This window comes from Callospermophilus lateralis, chromosome 11 (assembly GCF_048772815.1).
Source record: "Callospermophilus lateralis isolate mCalLat2 chromosome 11, mCalLat2.hap1, whole genome shotgun sequence".
Lineage (NCBI taxonomy): Eukaryota > Metazoa > Chordata > Mammalia > Rodentia > Sciuridae > Callospermophilus > Callospermophilus lateralis.
In genome coordinates, this window is record NC_135315.1 from 33,972,032 (window position 1) to 33,996,931 (window position 24,900).

Genomic DNA, 24,900 nt, shown 5'->3' on the forward strand with positions numbered 1-24,900 from the left:
CACGCATGCCAGGCGAGCGCGCTACCGCTTGAGCCATATCCCCAGCCCCAGTAATTTGTTGATTATATTTTTCCCTTGGGTTTTCTATGTCTAAAACCTTTTTTATTTAAATTTGTCTTTGTAATAATAATCTTTTTCCTTACCTCTATCTTGTTTTCTCTGCACCCCTCTCTCTCTCTCTTTTTGGTTTTTTGGGGGCTGAACCTAGGAGCACTTAACCACTGAGCCACATCCCTAGCCCTTTTAATATTTTTATTTTCAGACAGTTTCTTGTTCATTGGCTTAAAGGTATTTACCACCCATTGAAAGTGTACAGTTTGTGCCAAGCATGGTGGCACATGCCTGTAATCCTAGCCACTAGGGAGGCTGAGGCAGGAGGATTGTAAATTCAGAGCCAGCTTCAGCAACTTAGTGCAGCCCTAAGCAACTTAACGAGACTCTGTCTCTAAATAAAATATAAAAAAGAGCTGGGGATGTGGCTCAGTGGTTAAGTGCCCTGGGTTCAATCCCTGGTACCAAAAAAATAAAAAAATTTTACAATTTGCTGGGCACAGTGGCACATGCCTGTCATTCCAGTGACTCAGGAGGCTATGGCAGGAGGATAACATTCGAGTCAGCCTAGGCAATCTAGCCAGCCTCTCAGAAACTTAGAACCTGTCTCAAAGTAAAAAAAGTGCTGGGAATGTAGCTCGATAGTAAAGCCCTTCTGGGTTCAATCCCCAGTACCAAAAAAAAAAAAAAAAGTATATAATTCAATATTTTTTGGTATATGGATAGTGTTATATAACCATCAACAAAATCTAATTTCAGGGCATTTTCATCATTCTGGGAAAAAATTGTCCATTCTACCTATTAGGATTTTTCTCAACTTGATATTTATATCCTTCTATATTCAGCTTTTGATTTCTTGTTTACTTCTTTCTTTTTTTGGTACATAGGATTGAACTCAGAGGCTAAGGCGACTTTTTGTCTCTATTTTCTTTTCTTTCTTTCTTTTTTTTTTTTTTTTAATTTTTAGTTGTAGATAGACACAATGCCTTAATTTTATTTATTTTTATGTGGTGCTGAACCGAACCCAGGACCTCACATGTGCTAGGCAAGTGCTCTACCTCTGAGCCACAACCCCAGCCCTGTCTCTATTTTCTACTTGGAACTTTTCATAGGTATTTTTTATTGCTTGATTAGATTAGTAGGAAACTAAAAAGCGAATTAGAACCTCTAAGTACATCGATAGGTCTATGAGAAACTCTTCAGCTGATCAGAGTCTTAGAGAAGAATATTTTCTTGCCCAGAAAGTGAAGACCTGTCTAGAAACCTTTGAACAAAGATAAAAAGTAAGGATTAAGGACTGGTAGAGTCTAGTCATTCATTTAGTTCTGATTTTACAATGGTGCTCCATATGTACCTGGTTGTTTCTTAATTCAGACAAACTGTTTCACCATCTCCAGTAAATAAATCCAGTCTTTGTAAGGAAAGGATATTCATCTATTGTATAGAATGGTGAAGGTGATTTGGAAATCTGCTGATGACTTACATGGACTGCCCCCCTCTCTCTCTTTTTAATACCTTTATTTTATGTATTTTATGTGGTGCTGAGAATCAAACCCAATGCCTCACAGGTGCCTGGCAAGTGCCTTACCCTGAGTTAGAACCCTGGTGCCCCCTCTGTTTTAATCTTCCTTTACTCCCACTCCCAGAACTTCCATGGAATTGACAATTACTTAGCCCTTTGGGAATTTTGTGGTATAAAATGGACTAGTTTTCTCTTCTACCAGTTTAGTATTCTTCCTTAAGGCTGCTAAGTTGGTTTTTTCTCATCTATATGTTCTAAAGCTTTCATCTTTTGTCTTATTCTCTTTCCTTAACATACATTGCTTTTATTTTTATTTATTTAATTATTTATTTTTAAACATACATTGCTTTGTTTTAAATTGTTGATTGAACTTTATTTATTTACTTATATGTGGTACTGAGGATCGAACCCAGTACCCCATACATGCTAAGCAAGCACTCTACCAACTAAGCCATAACCCCAGCCCCATATATTGCTTTTAAGAAAAATTTTTTAATGTAGTTTTAGTTGGGTTTCAGTAGGGTATATAATTAGGTATGTAGAGTGAGGTGCTTCATTTTTTTCTACCTGAAGTATTTTTATTCTGTTAATGTATATTCTTTTTTTTAAAATAGATGGACACAATATCTTTATTTTGTTTATTTTTATATGGTGCTGAGGATCGAACCCAGTGCCTCACATATACGAGGCAAGTGCTCTGCCACTGAGCCACAACCTCTATTAATGTTTATTCTAAACATTACCTCTAATCTTCATTACTCTCTAATGTCCAGGTTTAATTGGTAGGAAACCTAAAGTTCAGAAAGTTTTTATTTATTTATTTTTTAGTTTTTTCAAGATTACATTACCAGTAATTAGCAAGGATGGGATTTCTCCTCTGATTGGCAGGCTCTAAAGACACCTTTCTATTTTGTATCATTGTCTTTAATTAGTGGAATGATTTAGGTTAGTTGAAAATGACCTTTTTAATTTGCTTAGCTTGGTCTGTAAGAGAGTGTGCTCTTTAGTTGAGGAATAAACCCAGGGTTGCTTAACCACTGAGCAACATGCCCTGCCCCCTTTTTTAATTTTATTTTTAAATTTTGAGACAGGGTCTCATTAATTTGCTTAGGGCTTTCCTGAGTTGTTGAGGCTGCCCTTGAACTTGTGATCCTATTGGCTCAGCCTCTAGAGTTGCTGGGATTATAGGCCTGTTCCATCATGCCTGGCATTAGTGACCTAGGGTTTTAACTATTTTCACTGCAGTGAGGTGGAAAGAAAATAATGAGAACTGTTTTCCACAGTCAGAGTCAACTTCAACTTGTACCTTTCAATTTAAAATATAGCAATTGCTTTAAAATAGCTATTGCCACTGTTACATTTTTTCATAACTGATGAGTCCATGGTTGTATTTGTTCTCCTATTCTTTGTCATGGCTATAATAATTTATTTCTTTTTTTTTTTTAATTAATTTTTATTGTAGGTTGTTCAAAACATTACATAGTTCTTGATATATCATATTTCACACTTTGATTCAAGTGGGATATGAACTCCCATTTTTACCCTATATACAGATTGCAGAATCACTTCAGTTGCACAACCATTGATTTACATATTGCCATTCTGGAGTCTGTTGTATTCTGCTGCCTTTCCTATCCTCTACTATCCCCCCTAATTTATTTCTTTATAATTTTGAATTCTACTCAAAAGATTTTTATAAATTGAATTCTTTTTTTTTTTTTTTTTTGTGATGGTGTCTCATGCATGGTAGTCAGGCATTCTACCATTGAGCTGTACCCCTTGCCCTTGAATTCCATTTTTGAGGTAAAAGATGGACTGACTTCTTACTGTCTAGTACTTAGTTTCTTACATTTTTTTAAAAAATATTTTTTGTTGTAGATGGACACGATACCTTTCGTGTATTTTTGGTTTGTTTTTACCGTACTGAGGATTGAACTCATTGGCACTCTACTACTGAACTATATAGCTCTAGCTCTTTTTATTTTATTTTGAGATAGTGTCTTGCTGAGTTGCTGAGGCTGGCCACAAACTTGTGATCCTCTTACCTCAGTCTCCCAAGCCACTGGGATTATAGTCATGTGCCTCCATGCCCAGCTTGATGCCAAGTTTTAATACTAGATTTTTCTGTGTGAAAAAGTTGATACAGTTTTTTAACTTTTTAGTCCCAAAGGGCCTTTGCTTTTCCAGGAATGTGAGGAAGTTAATTTTCTCTAACTTGCAAATATGGTAACTAAGATTTTGAAAGAATTTTAATATTTGGTTTCATGATGAAAAGCAAAAACCCTTTTTCTTGAGTTCTAGAACTACCTCATATCTCAATTATAATAGTCTAATTCTGCAACTGTTCAAAATAGGGAAGGTAAAAAAAGTCCTATCAAAAATAATTTCACAATGCTTTCTGGTTTATATGTCAGTATATCTGATTGAAACCAGTGATATTCTGGTATGTTTTATATAGTACCCCTGAACAGGAACAGCTAATGGTGGTGTGGCTAAGTTGGATGATAAAAGAAGAAGCTTACTTTGAGAGGTAAGGTGACTTAATTTGTTTTTTTCAGTTGAGAAAGCTTTTCTTATCCCCCCCTTTGGAAATTCAATTTTTTTTTTTTTTGTTTCAACAGTACTTCAGGCGTCTCTGCTTCTTTTGGGGAGATGTTATTGTTGGTGGCTATGTACTTTCACAGCAACCAACTTAGTGCTATCATTGACTTAGTCTGTTCCACTTTGGGAATGAAGGTAATTTTCTTTATTTTCTTTCTAAAAGGGGTTAATTTTTGTAGTGTAAAATAAGTATAGTTGTTTAAGTAATTTTGGTTGTTTAATAGATTGAAGTTTTATCAGTAGATCTTAGAAAACATGCATTTTAAGAATATATATTTATAAGAATAATAGATATTCAGTATAGAAAGCTTAGAAGGTACAGAAAACGGGAACAAAAATCTTAAAATGATATACATATATTTTGTAATTAAAAAAAAAATCCTAGTACCTACCCCCAAAAAACAAAGCCAAAAACATTGGAACTTACTAGTATGTCAAGAATATTTCTTTATATCAATAAATATTTGATACAGTGTGATTATTTGATGACTGCTTAGTAAGTCATCATTTGGATTGATTTTACTTTTTTAACGGGCTTTTTATTTGCTATGTGGTTTTTTTGTTTTTGTTTAATGCTTAGATAAAAGTATCCTCATTTGTATTAATATACACACAGGTTGGACACAGTGGCTCACACCTGTAACCCCAGCAGCTTAGGAGGCTAAAACAGGAGGATCAAAAGTTCAAAGCCAGCCTCAGCAATTTAGAGAGGCCCTAAGCATCTTAGTGAGACCCTGTCTTGAAATAAGAAATAAAAAGGGAGGGGAGTGTGGCTCAGTGGTTAAGTGCCCTAAATTCAATCCCTGCTACCAAAAATAAATAAATAGATAGATAGATAGATAAATATAAAAATCTGAATGGCAATTAAGTGAAAAGTATGATATGTTAAAGTGTTTCATGAGTATTGCCAGATTATTTTTCAGAAAAATTATGCCAGTTTAAGTTTTTGATTAGTCAATGAGAACTCCAGTTTTCCATAATGTGGCAGTTCCATTCATTTTATGTTTGCAAATCTGTTTTGTTTTTTCTTGCTGTAGTGGGGATTGGACTCAGGGCTAAGCAGGCTAGACAAGTGGTCTGACACTGAGGTATACCCCTAGTCCTGTGTTTCCAAATTTGATTGATGAAAAATTATCTTATTTATTTTGTATTTCCTTGATAGTTATTGAAATTGTAATTTAAAAATCAACGTGTTTTGGCTGAGTATTTCTTTTCTTTGAAAAATTTATTATTATCCCATTTTGGTAGGGATTTTATTTTTACTTTTACAGATTCAGGAAGAATATATTTATATATTCATACATATTCACATATGTTTATGTATATATATTCAGATGAATAACATGTTTTAGTTCCTTTTATATCATATCTCATTGGTTTAAGACACACATATTACCCAATATTCAAATTGGGGTTCATTTTTCAGTTGACCTGTCGTATTGTGAATATGATAGTGTTCTGTCCCCACACTCTCTTTTTTTTTTTTTTTTTTTTTTTGCAGTGCTGGGAATTGAACCCAGGGGTACTTTATGACTGAGCTGCATCCCTAACCCTTTTTAAATTTATTTTGAAATAAGGTCTCACTTAGTTACTAAGATTGTCCTCAAGCTTGTAATCCTCCTACCTGAGCCTCATGAGTTGCTGGAATCGTAGGTGTGCACCACTTTGCCTGGGCTGTCCATAGTTTTTATCTCCTTAAAAGCAAGTATTAAATCAACGATGTATCTTAATATCTTTAAAAATGAAGAAGTATAATATTTTTGTGACTGACTTTTTCCAGTCCTTCTTGCCATTTAATTTTGCCATGTGGAAATTCTTGTCTTTAGTTTTATGTAGTATATTTTTTATTTTGGGGTTTGTATTTTATTGTTAAGCTTAGAAATGTTTTTCCTTCCTCAGGTTTATCTAAATGGTCACCTTTGTTTTCTTCTAAATTTTCAATTTTTTTGTGGCTTCATATTTTGCATTTAAATCTTTAATCCATTTGAAGTTTATTTTGGTGTATGGTCTCATGTGTACAAAAATAAAACTGTTTCTCCACAAAGATAACTATCTCTGTTTTGTTTATTGAATAATCCACTGCCCCATTACTGTCTTAAAATGCCAATAATTAGTACTACTTACTAAGTACTTTTTCAAAACTAACTTACTTTATTTATTTTTGAGACAGGGTCTCGCTATGTTGCCCAGGCTGACCCCAAACATCTGGGCTCAAGCGATCCTCCTGCCTCAGCCTCCCGAGTAGCTGGGACTACAGGTGTGCACCACCATGCCCTGCTTTTACTAAGTGCTTTTTTTTTTTTTCTTCCATGCTGGGGATAAAACTCAGGGCCTCACACAGGCTAGGCAAGTGTGATACAGCTGAGTTACATTCCCAACCCTGCTTTTACTAAGCATTTTTTATATTAGTTCTGTTTCTGAGGAAAAACACCCTTTAATGTTGGGTTTGAGAAGTTACTTATAAAACAGTAGAATACTTGAACGTTCAAATATTAATTTTGTATATTGTAACCATTTTAGGTAATAAATTCACTAGAGTAAATTGTGTTTCATATATTTTTACATGCTGTTGGAATTCTTTTGATTATTTTAGATTGTAATAAAGCCAAGCTCCTTGAGCAGAATGAAGACCATCTTCACACAGGAAATTTTTACTGAGCAGGTACTTCTTATTCTGTGTTTTTTTTTTTTTTTAAGGTACTTCTTATTCTTAGGAACGGATTTAACTTTATTTTACAGCATTCTTTTAGAGAAAACTTTTATATCTCACCTTAAAAGAATAATATATTTTCCCTCATTTGTTCTCAGTAGTATTTAATGATGATTTATTTCATCTTTGAAACTTCTGTAAAAAATAATCCATTTAAAATGCACTTTTAGGGCTGGGGATGTGGCTCAAGTGGTAGCGGGCTTGCCTGGCATGCGTGCGGCCCGGGTTCGATCCTCAGCACCACTTACAAACAAAGATGTTGTCCACCGAAAACTAAAAAATAAAATATTAAAAAATAAATAAATAAATAAAATGCACTTTTAAAAATTAATTAATCAAGTATTTTTGGTTATAGATGGACACAGTACCTTTATTTTATTTATTTATTTTTATGTGGAGCTGAGGATTGAACCCAATGCCTCACATATGCTAGGTGAGCACTCTGCCACTGAGCCACAACCACAGTCCCTGAAATACACTTTTGAAGAAGCTCATTATATAATAAAGTTATGTTTCAAATGTGTATGTTTTTGGAGATTATGAATAGATACCTAAGATTCCTTAGATATTGGTAAAGTAGTCTTATGGGGTAATTATTTGGATTTCTTAGGAGACAAATAGAAACCTATTTAAATATTTAGGTTGTGAAATTCATTTCTAACTAGGTTTCAAGCTAGAATCTAAATTCCTTTTTCTTGCATTTGGATGTTCTTATTTGGTCTTAGCAATTTTGTCTGGGGGTGGCTAAGAATATTTTTATTTTGAATGGAGTTAATTCTAAAATTTAAAATTAATTCTTAGATTCATTAGTAAATCTAAATATAAATATAATTATAATCTAAATCTAAATATGCCATATCTATATATGTACATATATAAGTCTAGAAAATAGAACATTTGAGAGTACTAAAGGATCCATAAATCTTACTGCGTTTATGGTAATTAACATCCTAATCTCTGGGACATCAAACTCTCCTTCTCCCTTCCACATATATACACACACATTCTCCCACCTAACAGTAACACAAAGGACATAGGAGAACCATTATTTTTTGTGCTTAATTTTGAACCAATTGGAAGACAAATATGGGGAGGGTCTTTGAAACCCAATTAGAGGCCTGTATGTGATATATTGAGAATAGAAATTGGTTTATGTGGAACTTTATAATTCAGATAGTGCTTTTTCAAAAAACTTTTCTTTTCATCAAAACAACCCTTTTAGATAGGTAAGACTGAAGACGTGAAAATAGATTTATTTTTTGTAGATGTGAAAATAGATTTAGAAGATTCAGTAACTTCTCCAAAGTTATTGAGCCAAGATAATATGATTCTAGATATTACTTACATATTTTTTTCCTTATTATACCACTGTGTACATATCTTGTGTTTAAAAATAAATTAAAAAGTAAATAACTGTAAAAGTCACTAAATGTTTACTTCCTTGTCATTTAAAATGTTTAAAACATGTAATAATTGATTTTCATGATTTGTTTCTAAGTACAGCATGTATTATTAATTTGCCCATTAATTCTCTCTCTTTCAAAATAATTTTATATTTCATTCTACCATGTGTATTATATTATTTTTCCCTTTAAGGTTGTCACAGCTCATGCAGTTCGGGTCCCTGTCACCAGCAACCTGAGTGCCAACATCACTGGGTTTTTGCCTATTCATTGTATTTACCAGCTTCTCAGGAGTCGTTCCTTTACGAAGCACAAAGTGTCAATAAAAGTATGACCTTACATTTACATTTCAAACTATATCTAAGTTGATTCTTTGCTCATAGCTAGTTTTGTTTCAGTATGTAGGTGTTTATTGAGGATTTTATGTATGAAAAGTGTAGTGTTAACCTAAATTAGTTGTAATTTATACAGTTAGATTTATTAGGAGCCCAGTTTCAGTTGTTTCAAATAATCTCTTACTTATAAAATGTATATTATCCATTTAAATTCTCAATAATAATACTTGCCTATTTCATTAACAGTAAGAAATTGCTGTTTTCTAAATTTTCATGTTTTTTAATTTTTTATTTTTATTTTTTTGAGGACTTGGGAGTTGAACCCAGGGCCTTCCACATGCTAGGCATGTATCACTTAGCTATATCCTCAGCTCCAGTTTAGTTCTGTTCACCAAATTGAGAAAGTTGTTGGTCAGCTGTGACTACTATTTATAAATTTATTCAAGGATACCTAACACCTAACATTTATATAAATTGTTTTCTGTTTATTATACTTGGCTTTATTAAATAGAATGTCTTCAAAGACAAGACTGAAACCCAGAGGGTAGAGAAATCTTTTGAACTGTTTGTGCTTATCAGAGCTACTTTCATTATTGCTCTATGTTTGCTCTGAAGAACGATGCTTTTCCTAAATTCCTGTCTGCTGTGAATTACTTCACTTACAACACATGTGGTACTCTAAACTGAGATATAGTAGAGATTAAAATGTTTTTCTTACTATTAAAAACTAATTCAAAGCAGGCTTCTTATCATTTAGATTCATCTTTCACTGGGCAGTATTCTCAATTAGGATATAAAGGTAGTTCATATTTTCAAATCAAAGACAGTTATGGAACTAAATAATATATTTGGAACTGCCAAAGTTAAGAGTAAATTTCACTGATTCATAAATCATGTATATGTGCTTTTATAATTTTACTTGCTTTTTCTTATTGTCATAATTGATTTGGTGCCTATAACGTTCTTTTTTAGGACTGGATATACAGACAGCTTTGTGAAACCTCCACTCCACTCCATCCTCAATTACTTCCTCTGATTGATGTGTACATAAATTCTATACTTACTCCAGCATCTAAATCTAATCCAGAAGCCACAAATCAGCCAGTTACAGAGCAGGAGATACTCAATATTTTTCAAGAAGTCATTGGGGTAAAACAGTGGTTCCTTTACATCTGTTACTTCTTTTTCTTTTAGTTTGTTCTTTTGACTTAGTCCATATATTTTTTCTTCCTCAGAAGAGTTTTAGGTGATTCTGAAATTAAAATAATATTACATATCATTAAATAGCTCATAAATACAAAAACAATTAAACAAAATAATGTTATTCCAAATGGTTTGTCAGATAGGCACTTTTTTTTTTTTTTTTGTACCTGGACTGAACCCAGGGGTTGCTTAACCACTGAGCCACATCTCCAGTCCTTTTTATTTCAAACAGGCACTTTTTGAGGAGTCTTTTAAAGTCTTTGTTTTAAGTGTACAGGTAAAGTATAGAGATTGTGTATTTGTATTTGTCAACAGTGTGACATTTCAGCACATTCAGCAGAGTGTTAGCTTATCAGAAATCTTAATATGTACCTAAATTGTGTATGGAAAATTTGATTAAAATATTTTTTCCTCATTTTGTTGGAAGGGAAAAAAAAGAGTTGTTTTTTTTTTTTTTGGTACCAAGGATTGAACTTAGGGGCACTTGACCACTGAGCCACATCCCCAGCCCTATTTTATGTTTTATTTAGAGACAGGGTCTGAGTTGCCTAATGCCTCAGTTTTTGCTGAGATTGGTTTTGAAATTGCAGTCCTCCTGTCTCAGCCTTCTGAGCTGCTGGGATTACAGGTGTGTGCCACTGTGCCTGGCAAGAGTTGCATTTTTTCACAAATACAGTTAAATGTCAGTATCTTTTCTAGGAATTGTTTTCTTCATGACAAATTTCACATAATACTTGAGATTCTGTAAGCCTTTCAGAAGCAACTTGCTGGGAATGCTACTGAGTAGTAGTAGCTGAAGTCTCTTTTTTTTTTTTCCTTTTAAAGTCTAGGTAACATGCTGTTCATCTGTCATGCCATCTCAGATTTTACTTAAACTTCAAGTCATCTCTTTGAGTTATTGCAAATTCAGCAACATTTCTCCCAGTTTATCCAACTGTGGGAGCAACAGTGCTGGATAGTCTATTTTGATGCTTTTGCTATTAGAAAAGAAAAAGCACTAATGCAACTTAACAGTATTTTGAAGTTTGTAATATTACCTCCAGGGTGACAATATCCGCCTTAATCAGCGTTTCAGTATCACAGCGCAGCTTTTGGTGCTTTACTACATACTGTCTTATGAAGAAGCTCTCCTAGCAAACACAAAGACTTTAGGTAAGTTTTGTGTGGGCGAGTGGTTCTAGTAGTTCATTATTATTTTCTGCATGCATTATTTTCTAAGGTGTTGTATGATAAAATAAAGCCAAATACTCTAACAAACTCTAGTGTCACTTTATAATATTTGCAGTAAAGACAAAGTATTCTCAATGCATAAGTATGTGTGGGCGCATAATCACTTCTCTGGCTCGATCCTCTGTTTAGCAGGCTAAATTAATGGGTAACTGAATCACCTATATTTTGAGAATTTTTATTAATCATATTCATTAAATATAAATTAAGAGGTAAAACTGAAGAAATTTTTTGCTTTTTTTTTTTTGGTACCAGGGATTGAACTGAGGGTTGCTTAACTACTGAGCCACATCTCAAGCCCTTTTTATTTTTTATTTTGAGATAGGGTCTCACTTATAGCCTTGCTAAATTGCTGAGGCTGGCTTTGTACATGTGATCCTCCTGCCTCAGCCTTCTGAGCCCCTGGGATTATAGGCCTGTGCCATCATACCTGGCTTTTTGCTTGAATTTACTCTTTGTCCTGTCACACATAAGTGTGAAGAGTAATAACCAAATCAAAAGCAGTAGAGGTCTGGGGATGTAGCTCAGTGGTCAAGCACCCCTTTAGGGTTAAATCCCTAATCCCCAGTACCAAAAAAAAAAAAATTGTTGACACATAAGTGAATTTATTCTTTGTTTTTTCTTTTCGAGGTTTTCTTTGCGAGGGGTAGGGATCAAACCATGTGCATGCTAGGCAAGCATTTTACCACTGAGCTATAGCCCTACCCCTCCAGTTATTTATTTATTAATTATTTATTTTTGGGGTACCTAGGATTAAACTCAGGGGCACTCGGCCACTGAGCCACATCCCCAGGGCTTTTTTAAATTTTATTTAGAGACAAGGTCTCACTGAGTTGCTTAGTGCCTCACTTTTGCTGAGGCTGGCTTTGAACTCCTGATCCTCCTGTCTCAGTCTCCCGAGCTGCGGGGATTACAGGCATGCACCACTGCATCTGGATCCAGTTATTTTTTTGTGTATGTTAATAAAGTTTTTTTCTGGGGGATCATGTACTGAAGATTGAACACAGGAGCACTCTACCACTGATTTTTTATTTTTTATTTTGAGACAAGTTCTCTTTAAGTTGCTCCAAGTTGGCCTCCAACTTGCAATCCTGCTTCATTCTCCCAAGTTGTTGGGAATTACAGGTGTGCACTGTTTTGCCCTTTTTGGATATGCTATAGGCATTGTGATTGAGATTCTAATAGGTTCATGTGGTATACAGCAGATTATGTTAGAATGAAATTAATGTGGTAGGCACATAGAATGTGATAGAGATGAGACAGAGAAAGGTAGTGTTGATTGGCAAATATCTTTATACTGTGTGATCTATGGATCCATTGAAAGTTTTAGAGAGTTTAGAGAGTCTAGAGCTGGAGACAGATGATTTGGCCAACTCTGTATTAGAACATTGGGGTTTCAGGATAAAGAATGATTAATAAAGAGATGAGAAATTACAAGCCTGAAAGTTTGGTCATAGTATATATTTAAATAAAGGATGAGTAGACACTGGATTATAGGAAAAAGAATAGAAATCAAGATGGACTTGTTAAAAAATAAAGACATTGCTAGCTGAAGATAGGAGTTAAAAGAGAAGGAAGTCAAATCCATATTGCTTAACTTTTTTAAAAAAGTCACTAGCCAGGCATGGTGGTGCACGCCTGTAATCCCAGCGGCTCAGGAAGCTTAGGCAGGAGGATCACAAGTTCTAATCAGCCTCAACAAAGTAGTAAGGTGCTAAGACCCTGTTTCTAAAATAAAATACAAAAAAAGGGTTTGGGATGTTGCACAGTGGTTGAGTGGTCCCTGAGTTCAATCCCTGGTACAAAAAAAATAAATAAATAAAATCATTACAATGTATATAATGTGATTAAATTAAGGCTTCTTTTTATGAGTTAAATTAGAATCATGAAGCTCTAAGCCATGTGTTCATGACTGCGTTTGATCATCTTGATTAGATTTAGGAATGTCTTGACTCACTTATGAGTTCTTTTAGTGTAGTGCTTTTCTGCATGTAGCTTCTCTCACTAATAGTGATTTTTCTCTCCCCAGGTTTCAATTTCAGGGCATGTTCCAGACTTTACCCTTAGATATGTCTTGCTTTTCCTATAATTCACAATTTTGTTATTGATTCTTATATACTCTTTACAGATTGTGAATTAAAAGTAATTTAACATTGTTTTTGTTTCCATTTGGGTTGAAAGTTAAGATTTTTTTTTTTTATTCTTACGCTTTTTTCCCCATGTTTTTTATGTTTAACTAACAGCTGCCATGCAGAGAAAACCCAAATCGTATTCTTCTTCTTTAATGGATCAGATTCCTATCAAGTTCCTCATTCGGCAGGCCCAAGGGCTACAGCAAGAGTTGGGAGGTATTTGTTTTATTTGCTTTTTACTGCCAAAGTTTACTGTTAAGAAAACTTACTGAGCTGAGCATGGTGGTACACACCCATAATCCCAGCAATTTGGAAGGCTGAGGCAGGAGGATTATGAGTTCAAAGCCAGCCTTAGCAAAAGTGAGAGTATCTTAATTGCTTTTTTTAAAAAAAATATTTTTAGATGTAGATGGACACAATCCCTTAATTAATTAATTATGTAGTGCCAAGGTTCAAACTCAGTGTCTCACACATGCTAGGCAAGGGCTCTGCCACTGAGTTAAAACTCCAGTTCTTAATTGCATTTTGCTAACTCTGGAAACTATATAAAAAATCACAGTGCAGTTTCTACTGAACATGTATCACTTTCATACTAAAGTTGAAAAGTTTTAGTCATTATAAATTGAGAGCCATCTGTATTTTTAACCTACTCAAACAGTAGTTTCTTGTGGTTGAACCTAATAGACACACACGAATTAAAAAAAAATTACATTAACCTATGAATGATGGGGCTGGTGTTGTGGCTCAGTGGTAGGACACTTGCCTAGCATGTGTGAGGCACTGAGTTCGATCCTCAGTACCACATAAATATAAATGAAGGTATTGTGTCCATCAACAACTAATAGTATTAAAAAAAAAATCTATGAATGATTTTGGTGTAGTGGATCAAACCTGTAATCCTAGTGACTTGTGATGCTGAGGCAGGAGGATTGCAAGGTCAAAGGCAGCCTCGGCAACTTCATGAGGCCCTAAGCAATTTATCGAGACTCTGTCTCAAAATAAAAAAATAAAAGGGCATTCCTGTATTCAGTCCCTGGTACAAAAAACCAACCAACCAACCAACCAAAAAACCAAAAATCTATGAATGATATTATACCCTTCTCATGAGAAATTTTTCTCCTTGGACACTTGAATATTTTTTCATATTAATACATGTAGATTTACCGTATCATTTGCAATTGTTTCATAATATTTTATAATACATTGATACAGATATAGTTTAACTATAAATAGAAATATAGTACTATTTTTAGGAATTAGTTTTCTTAGGCAGTTTTTATAATGTTTGTGTTTTTTGTTTCTTCAAAGTTGTAATTTTCTTGTTGTGATTGGTCTTAAGGAGAAATATGAATCTTCATTGATCATCTTTAACCAGATGTCTGCATTTATTAACTTATAACTTTGCATGGTCTGTTTCCAAAGAAATGATGTAGTATTTAGCAGCATTTAGTAATTAACAAGTTTTATTGAAAATATCATAAAATGTAGATTAGTGTATACTATTGTAAGCAGTCCTTTTGTGACTGTTGGGAGTAGTTTTAATTGTAAATTAAAAAGAGCGGGGCTGGGGATGTGGCTCAAGTGGTAGCGCGCTGGCCTAGCATGCGTGCGACCCGGGTTCGATCCTCAGCACCACATACAAACAATGATGTTGTGTCCGCCGAAAACTAAAAAAAAAATAAATAAATATTAAAATTCTCTAAAAAAAAAAAATTAAAAAGAGCAAAGGAGCTGGGCACATGCCCATAATTCCAGTGGCTTGGAATCTGAGGCAGGAGGATTGTTGAGTTCAAAGCCACCCTCAGTGACTTAGCAAGGCCCTAAACAACTCATTGAGACCTTGTCTCTAAATAAAATATGAAAAAAGTCCTTGGAATGTGGCTCAGTGGTTAGGTGCCTCTGGGTTCAATCTCTGGTACCAAAAAAAGAAAAAATGTGCAATAGAATAATTTATATTTAAACTTTAAAATATCACTTTTTGTTATAATCTTTGCAAACATTTAGCATCAATTTTAAGCAGATTTCATGAGAAATGAAGCAGGTATTATTATTGGGATTAAGTTATGGGTATGGTTTAAATTGCATAATGAGGGGACAATTTGATCTTAAATACTTTGATACTACTGTTATTTCTACACTCTTACTACTACTCTGATGATGATAGTAATAATATAGTATTATCAATACTTATTGGATACTTATGTGCCAAGCACTTAGCTTGTGGTACTTCATATAACTAAGTAAGTATTTTTATCGTATCATCATTTATTTTCTTTTTACTAATATTACACAACAGTTGTAAATAGTCGAACTATGCTATAGGCAAAATGTTAGAAAAAAGAGTTTGATTTAGTAGGTTTTAGGTAGGTTATACTAAAAGTTGTCACTTGTTTGTTGTTTTTGGTACCAGGGATTGAATCCAGGGGTACTTAACCACTGAGCCAAATCCCCAACCTTTTTTTTTTTTTTTTTTTTTTCAATGACCGGGTCTCACTAAGTTGCTTAGGGTCTCACTTCAGATCCGCCTGCCTCAGCCTCCCAAGCTGCTGGGATTAGAGGCGTGTGCCACTGCGCTTGGCAAAAGTTGTCACTTTTACATACTCAAAAATGGGCAGTTTTAATTTTATCAATGTATAGCAATGATTCTTAGTGGTGTTGGAAGAAAGTGTATATTCTTTGCAGAAGCCTATCTGCATTTCTCAATGGGCCTTTTTTAAACCATGTATAATCTCTGCCAAGCAGACATTCTTTTATCTTCTTTCTTTTCACTCCCCTCAACTCTTGAAACATTGCCATGTCAAATAACTTTTCCTGATGAAATGTTTATGTTGGGTTGAGGTAGAAGAAAGCTTGAGAACTTTTTTTTTTTTTTTTTTTGGTACTGGGGATTTTACTCAGGGGCACTCAATGACTGAGCCACATCCCCAGTCCTATTTTATATTTTTATTTAGAGGCAGGGTCTCACTGAGTTGCTGAGCTCCTTGCTTTTGCTGAAGCTGGCTTTATATTCGAGATCCATTTGCAATCTTCCCGCCTCAACCTCCCGAGTCGCTGTGATTACAGGCATGTGCCATGGAGCCCGGCTCTTGAGAACTTTTGATATAATAGTTTCCAACTTACTGTTTATCACTTAGAGATTGATTTAACCGGATTCTCTTGCTTGAACTACTATACCGAAATTCTTAAACTGTGCTATGCATGCACAGAAGTGCAAATTCCTAAGGCTCTATTCCAGAGTTTCTGCTATAATCATCTGGCATATAATCTCTTACTCTGCAAATGAAACAAGCTTCCCAAGCTTCTGATGCTAGAGGTGCCCTAGCAGTGTTTGAGAAACACTGCTTTAAAGTATAATCTTTCCTTGTGGAAAGATTTCTTGATGGGGAAACTTATGTTTTTTGAGAGTGGAAAATCTAATCGACTTGCTGTTAATTTTTAAGGGTTGCATTCAGCTTTATTACGTCTCCTTGCAACTAACTACCCACATTTATGTATTGTGGATGACTGGATTTGTGAAGAAGAAATCACAGGGACAGATGCTCTGTTACGGCGAATGCTCCTGACTAATAATGCCAAAAACCACTCTCCTAAACAACTACAAGAAGGTACAGTAAATTGATCCTCTTCTTACTCTTTTAATAGTACAAGAACATCCTAGGCTAATTGAAACCTTATAATAATGCAGAATTTTCCTGGGAATTTAGGTGTTTTGGTGAGTATATTTTAAGTAATTTTCTCTGAGTTGAAGGAGTTTTGGCCATTTCTTTTTGATGTGTGTGTGTGTGTGTGTGAGTGAATGGGAGATATATATTTATATCTCCTAGGGCTGAGGATCAAATTACTTATGTCTTTTCCTTCATATCCTATGTTATATCACTAAAAAGGTGTGGTTTTAGAAAGATCCTAAACTGGTTAGAAATAAATGCTTTGAATAAGGAAGGCAATGTGCTTGTCATTAATGGATAATATTCTGGATTAATACTGTTAAATTAAAATAATGCAAACCACATGTATGAACTTTCTAGTATCCTATTAAAAAAGTAAAAAGAAAGTGGCAAAATTAATTTTTTAAACTTTTTCATAGTTTATTTATTTTCTTGTGAACAATTTGTGCAATCACTGCAAAATAAAAGTATTGCAGAATCTTTGTTCCTGTTTGCTAGCACTAGCATTGGCCTTTGCAGTCTTCCTTTCTTCTTCTCTTCTTTTTTTTTCAATATCTATATTATTATTATTATTTTTCCTTTTTTTTTATTGGTTGTTCAAAACATTACAAAGCTCTGACATATCATATTTCATACATTAGATTCAAGTGGGTTATGAACTCCCATTTTTACCCCAAATACAGATTGCAGAATCACATCGGTTACACATCCACATTTTTACATGATGCCCTATTAGTAACTGTTGTATTCTGCTACCTTTCCTATCCTCTACTATACCTCCTCCCCTCTTCTTCTCTTCTTAAATTCCTTTCGTTGTGGGTTTTTTGTTTTTTTTTTTAATTTCTTTTTAAAAATTTTCCTTTCACTGTTTTCTTCAGGTCAGTTTCTTTTGACACAGTGTCTTGCAAGTCTGTTTGGGTTTATTTTTCATTTCATAATCCAAGGAATTGTAAATCATACCAAAGCCAGGTTTCTTGCCACCACTAACATGGGTTCTAAATCCAAATATGAAGACCATATCTGGCATGGTGTTGTAAATTTTGGATAGTTTTTCCTGAATTTCTGTTTCAGTTATTATTATTTTCTTAGGGTTAAGGAAATTGATGACCATTGTTTCATAAACTTCCTAGGCTAGAGAGGTATTTGTTCATGGTGGTAGGTAATCTTTAGGCAGCTGAGAAGGAAAAAACAAAAATAATTTTAGTTATTTTATCAGACATTACCAATATATTGTTATTTTATCATGTAATCTTATAAAATTATTAATAAGATATTTCACTGCTCTTTTGGAAAGCACACTTCTAGATGTTTGCTAGTAAAAGCAATCTGTGGGATCCTAAAAGGGGGCCACCTGGGAAAAAAGTATCAAGAAGTTGGACCTTTCAATTAATAACTATCAGAACTAATACTTTGACTTCTTTTTCTATTTTAGTCCTGCTTTTAAAATCAGTGTAAATCACCCAAGTAAATGAGATTAGTTTTTGAGTCATTAATATGATTTAAAAAATGAGATTTTACTGTTGTTGTCCTTTATAAAATAACTGCACTTGCACTTTTTTTTTTTTTTTTTTTAGGATTAATCAAAACTATAGCTACATTGAAAATTTTACTTTTAGTAACCTTGTTTTCTTTGACCAGTAGTCTGAGAAGGAATATTTCTTGCTTGGTAAACTATAGAATTTAGGTTATGACTGCTGAATTTTCTTTTTAGCGTTTTCAGCTGTTCCTGTAAGTCACACACAAGTGATGCAGATTATAGAACACTTGACTCTGCTCTCTGCCAGTGAACTTATACCATATGCAGAAGTATTAACTTCCAATATGAACCAGCTGTTGAATTCAGGAGTTCCACGCAGAATTCTTCAAACGGTCAATAAATTATGGATGGTTCTTAATACTGTGATGCCTAGAAGGTAAATTCATTGTATTGTTACATGCAATACAGAAAGTATAGCAGTGATAATATACTGTCATATTATTATATTGTTGAAAATAATTTTCACAAGATCACTTATTACAATATTTTTTTAGTATGTGACAATATAATTCCTTTTGGAATGCTACCAAAGAGTTGTTTTATTTTTAAGGAAAAGATTAAGGGGTTGGGGCTGGGGCTCAGTGGTAGCGCACTTGCCTAGCATGTGTGAGGCATTGGGTTTGATTGTCAGCACCACATATAAATAAAAAAATAAAGGTCTATCAACAACTAATAAAAATAAATTTTGATAGCCTATTTCCAGTTTGAAACATTTCTTTTAAAAGTGGATTTCTCATGTATAGTTACTTTTGGCTAATTTTGATTTAGATCATTATGTCTTACATCATTGCAGAGGTTCTACCTGAGAATATTCTTAACTAATTTTCCAAAGCTGCTTTGTGCCTGTATACATGTGTCTGTGTTTGAATCTTTTTTTTTTTTTTTAAACCCAAGGATGCTTAACCACGGAGACAGGGTCTCACTAAGTTGCGTAGTATTATGCTGAGACTGGCTTTGAACTTGTGATCCTTCTGCCTCAGCTTCCTGAGCCATTGGGATTACAGGTGTGTGCCATTGTGCCCAGCTTGAATATCCTTTTAAGAAAATTACAAGCAGTGGCATAATAGACACATTGGAAAATGTATTCAGTATATTTTCACATAATTATTTTTGTGATTACCTTTCTTGTCTAGCCCAACTTTTTTTCCCCCAAAAGTTAATAATTGTCTGTTTTTTGGTACTGGAGATTGAACTCAGGGACACTTGACCACTGAGCCACATCTGCAGCCCAAATTTGTATTTTATTTAGAGATAGGGTCTCACTGAGTTGTTTTTCACCTTGAAGTTGCTGAGGCTGGCTTTGAACTCTTCTGCCTCAGCATCCAGAGCCGCTGGGATTACAGGCGTGGGCCACCACACCTGGCTTGTCTTAGTGTTTGTTTGACTACTTTCCTATGAATTTACTAATATTTGGATGCCATGCACCTTTCCTGATGTCTAAATATTCATCTATATTCATCTAAATATTCATCTGTAAGGGTGCTTGGTGTTCAAATACAGACTGAGATCACCTGGAGAGATTTTAAAATTCCTGATCCCCAGGTTGTATCCCATGCCAATTAAGTCAGAATGTCTGTGGTGGAGTGAGGCATCAGTATCTATTTTTAGATTTCCCCAGGTGATTCCAATATGTAGCAGTGAGAACACTGAATTTACTCTTTATTTTTAGTCAGAAGGACTGTACTGGTCCATAGATTACATCACTAACGCCTGATCAGCTCTAAGACACAGTTCTGGGTTTGAGTTACATGAGATTCAATAGGTATGGAGTAGGATCTGGGAATATTTATATTTTTCTAAATTTAAGTTTTACTTAACGTCAAATTAACAAATGTGCTAAAATTTAAGAAGCTAACAATATATTTGGTCTGCCTCACACCTTTTATTTTATACCCTATTCCCCAGAAACAACTATTTTTTAGCTTTTACCTTTTTTGTGTGTATAGTCTTAGGAATCAAACTCAGAGCCTCTTGAATACTAGGCAAGCACTTGACCACTGAGGTGCACCCCTAGCCCTCTTTTAATTTTTTTTTAAATATATATTTTTTAGTTGTATATGGATACAATGCCTTTATTTTGTTTATTTACTTTTATGTGGTGTTGAGGATTAAACCCAGTGCCTCACACATGCTAGGCAAGTGCTCTACTGTTGAGCCACAACCCCAGCCTTCTGTTTAGTTTTTTTTATTCTACCATTTACATCCTTTTGATATAGCTCAATTTTATATATATATATATATATATGTTTTAGTTGTAGATGGACACAATACCTTTATTTTACTTTATTTTTTATTTATGTAGCTCTGAGGATTGAACCCAGTACCCCATGTATGCAAGGCAGGCGCTCTACCACTGAGTCACAATCCCAGCCCCTCAATAATATTAAAAAATTTTTTTTTTTTGTAGTTGTAAGTGGAAAGCATGCCTTTGTTTTGTTTATTTTTATGTGGTGCTAAGGATCGAACCCAGTGCCTCCCATGTGCAAGGCTAGTTCTCTGCCCCTGAGCTACAGCCCTAGCTCTCAATATAATAACTATGATTTCTTAATTTTTCAATTTAGAAATTATCTGTGGATTTCCTATTATACAAGTTGAAGGTTTTAGCATTCTTATCTACTTTCTCCCCTGTGAATCCTCCTTTTCCCATTTCTCCTGACACAGGTCTATCAAAATTTTTGGTTAAGCAGGGTGCTGTGGCACATGTCTGTAATCTCAGTGGCTTGAGAGGCTGAGGCAGGAGGGTTGTGAGTTCAAATCCAGCCTCAGCAAAAATGAGGTGCTAAGCAACTCAGTGAGACTCTGTCTCTAAATAAAATACAAAATAGGGCTGGGGAAGTGGCTCAGTGGTCAAGTGCCCCTGAGTTCAATCCCTACTACCCCCCAAACCCCTGAAAATTTTTTTGGTTAAAACAATATTTAACCAAAATTGTTTTGGTTAAAACAATATTTAACCAAAATTGTTTTGGTTAAAACAAATTTTTTTGTGCACATTATTATGACTACATAAGTGATATTTATAGTTGAAATCGATAGCCTTGATTATATTTTTTCTTTTGGTGCTAAGGTTCAAACCAGGCCCTTGAATCTGCAAGTAAAGTGCTCTACCACTGAGCTACATTCCAACCTCCTATAATTTTTTTGCTTACACAAATGCTCTCTCACATACCTGACACATACTCTAATACTTTTTCCCTTTTGTTCAATTTTTTTTTGTTGTTTTGCTCTCAGTAACTAATAACAAATTCATCCCCACATTTCCTTAATTAGGAAAAGAAAAAAATCTAATTTATTTTTGCTCCCAGAAATTTGAAGGTATTATTCTATTGACTTAGAGTTTCCATTATTGCTATTTCTAATTGACCTCATACCATCCTTGTGTGTGACCATTGTTTTTTTCTCTCCTTGTTTTCTGGAATTTCATAATGAAATATTTTTTAAAAAATTTTTTTCCAGTTGTCAATGCACCTTTATTTTATTTGTTTATATGTGGTGCTGAGAACAGGATCTAGTGCCTCCCACATACTAGGCAAGTGCTCTACCATTGAGCCACAACCCCAGCCCCATAATGATGTATTTTGATGGTTATTATTTCTCATTCATAGTGCTAGGCACTTTGTGGGCCTTTTTAGTATGAGGAGCAATGCTTTTATTTTTAGGACGTTTTCTTTGTTGAGTAACTTCCCCTGTTTCCTGAAATTCTTTTTTGTAATTTGCATTTTAAACCTTTCGACTTAATCACTGGTTTTCTGCCCCCCTCCCCTTATTTATTTTTGCTTTTTGACTATATTTTCTCATTTATTTGAACTTTTAAATTTCTTTTATATTCTTCACATCTAAGAGCTCTTATCTGCATTTTTTTTTTTTTTCTACTAATAGGGATTGAACCCAGAACCTGTGCCTGCTAGGCAAGTGTGCTAATAACTGAGATACATCCCCAGCTCTTTCTAAAAGAATTTTACTTTGAGACACAGTCATGCTAAGTTGCCCAGGCTGATCTTAAGCTTGTAATCCCCTACCTTAGCCTCCTGAGTAGCTGGGATTATAGGTGACCTGTTCCTGGCCTTTGCCTGTACTTTTTAAAATTCCTTTTTCCTGTTTTATATATGATATTTTTAAAAAAAATAATTACAAATTAAAAAAATAATAATTACAAATTAAAAAAAAATTTCTTTCCACATTTTGAAGTATTCTATTCTTTCCGGATATCAATAAAGCTTAAATTTTTTTGGTTTTGATTTCTACATTTTTCTGTTTCTTTTGAGATTTTTTTTCCTGTTTGTGTATTTTAATATTTTTCAAAGTAAACATTCTTGTATATGTGTGATAATCCTTGCCTATCCTCTCATTTTTAAAAATGGGACGTTTTGTGTGTGAGGTGGGAGTAGGAGACTCCTAGGCTTCACTATAAGAGATCAGATACCTTCATTTTGGCATATTCCTTAGTAATTCTTAGGTACAGTTTAGTAACCACTTATAAATCTATTAATGTCTAATCTCAAAATGGTATCTCACATTGAGGCTTCATGAAAATAAATTTGAAATGATGACATATTTATGGGGCCAGATACAGTTTCAAAGTGTTTTGGTATTTATGATTATTATCTTATTCTTTTTCACATGAGGACACAGTTCAGAGAAGCTCAGTGACTTACAGAGTCATATATACCAAGAATGGTAGAATGGGGGTCTTAGTTTTACTTCAAATTTTTATTCTGGATGTCTTAATTATTCCATTACAACAGTGAAGAGCTTTTCAGACTACTTTGTGTTTACTGTTTTATATATCTTCATTTGTTTTAAAGATATAATAATAGGTTTATGTGTATAGTTTTAATTTTTCAAAGCTTACATACCTATTTTTCTAATTTTTTCCCCTGAAAATGACTTTCTAAGAAGGAAGACTAGATGTCTATAAACTTTAGTTATAATATAGCTGTTTTGAACATGTGATTCTTTTTCTTATCAGGCTATGGGTAATGACAGTTAATGCACTTCAGCCTTCCATAAAGTTTGTACGACAACAAAAGTATACTCAGAATGACCTGATGATAGATCCTCTCATTGTCCTAAGGTGTGATCAAAGGGTTCACAGGTATGTGTCATTTGAGTTTCAGTTTTGTTATAGAAATAGAAGAAATTTAGTTTAAATGATTATCTTAATATTCTTGCAGATAACTAAGCACTATGACCTGTGTGATTTCTTGTCTTTTTTAAATATTATTTATATTCATGAACTGTATGTTCAGTGTAATATTTAATATGTGGTTAATAAAACATAGCTTTAAAGAAATGTTGTTCTTGGTTTTGTTAATCATCAGTAGTGTCTTTTCTCTCTCTCATTATCAAGATCAGTGAAAAATAACAGTTTTAGCTAGCATGTTGGAGAAGGCTTTTAAAAACCTGGTTCATTATGAACCATTACTTGCCTTAAAACTGACCTTTTTGTCATCCTCAGTTGTGATGTTAGCTACATTGATTCCATATTTGCCTCTAATTCCTTGCCTACTACTTTGATGTGGCTTCACTTCAAAAGGTAGAATTTAATGAAATCATTAATATTTGAATTTGGAGTTGTTGTGATGAGTAACATCCAAGGAATATAAGTTGAGTATATATAAGATATATAAGTCTTTTAAATGATTATCATCTGCATTGGGAAAGCACACAGTTACATGAAAAGTTGAATGATGTGATCATATGTGGATGAATGGTTTGGTAAGTGAATATTGTGCAAAGCTCAGGAAGGATGTTGAGGAGATGGTACCTAGTAGTATTTTGAAGAGGACTGTGAGTTTAGATGAGCTGATAGTGTAATGGTGGAGGCTAGGGACTCAAGGGAGGTATTTTGAGAAGAATAGTATGAGCAAAGATATAGAAGCAAGAATGAAAAATGCTTGGAGCAGAGGCTTAATTTTTGAGAAGAGCACACTTTGCAGTTGGAAAGTTAAGCAACATCCCCAGCTCTGCTTTATATTTTATTTAGAGACAGGGTCTCACTGAGTTGCTTAGCACCTCAGTTTTGCTGAGGCTGGCTTTGAACCCATGATCCTCCTGCTTCAGCCTCCTGAGCCACTGGGAGTACAGGCATGTGCCACTGTGCCTGGCTTTAATTTTTTTTTTTTCATCTTTTAAAATCTTATTTTTACCAAGTGGTCCTTCTCATGGTTTTAAAAGAAATTGCACATATAGCTGGATGTGGTGGTACACAACTATGATCCCAGGGACTTGGGAGGCTCAGGCAGAAGGGTTGCAAGTTTGAGGCCAGCCTTAGCAACTTAGCAAGTTCCTTTGCGACTTAATGAGACTCCATCTCAAAATAAAAAATAAAAAGTGTAGGGGAAGTGACTAAGTGGTTAAGCACCCCTGGGTTCAATCCCCAGTACCAAAAAACACAAAACAAAAATGAAAAAACACAAAACAAAAATGAAATCGCACATATAACATATATATATAAAAATTGCAACACTCAGGATTTGCTTTGAATTAATCCAATGTTAGTGGTAGGAAAGTGGAT

General features: G+C 34.2%; 1 protein-coding gene across 3 annotated transcripts in view; it reads left to right on the forward strand.

Moving 5' to 3' along the window:
- Positions 1–24,900, forward strand: part of Ints2 (integrator complex subunit 2) — a 50,825-nt gene that overhangs the window by 16,920 nt on the left and 9,005 nt on the right. For all 3 annotated transcript variants that reach the window (XM_076869304.1, XM_076869306.1, XM_076869305.1), the window contains exons 10-19: positions 4,032–4,103; positions 4,195–4,309; positions 6,768–6,836; positions 8,481–8,615; positions 9,595–9,771; positions 10,869–10,977; positions 13,296–13,400; positions 16,625–16,789; positions 18,561–18,762; positions 23,353–23,478. In XM_076869304.1, the coding sequence (XP_076725419.1) occupies positions 4,032–4,103; positions 4,195–4,309; positions 6,768–6,836; positions 8,481–8,615; positions 9,595–9,771; positions 10,869–10,977; positions 13,296–13,400; positions 16,625–16,789; positions 18,561–18,762; positions 23,353–23,478 (1,275 nt within the window). The remainder of the gene's footprint in view (positions 1–4,031; positions 4,104–4,194; positions 4,310–6,767; positions 6,837–8,480; positions 8,616–9,594; positions 9,772–10,868; positions 10,978–13,295; positions 13,401–16,624; positions 16,790–18,560; positions 18,763–23,352; positions 23,479–24,900) is intronic.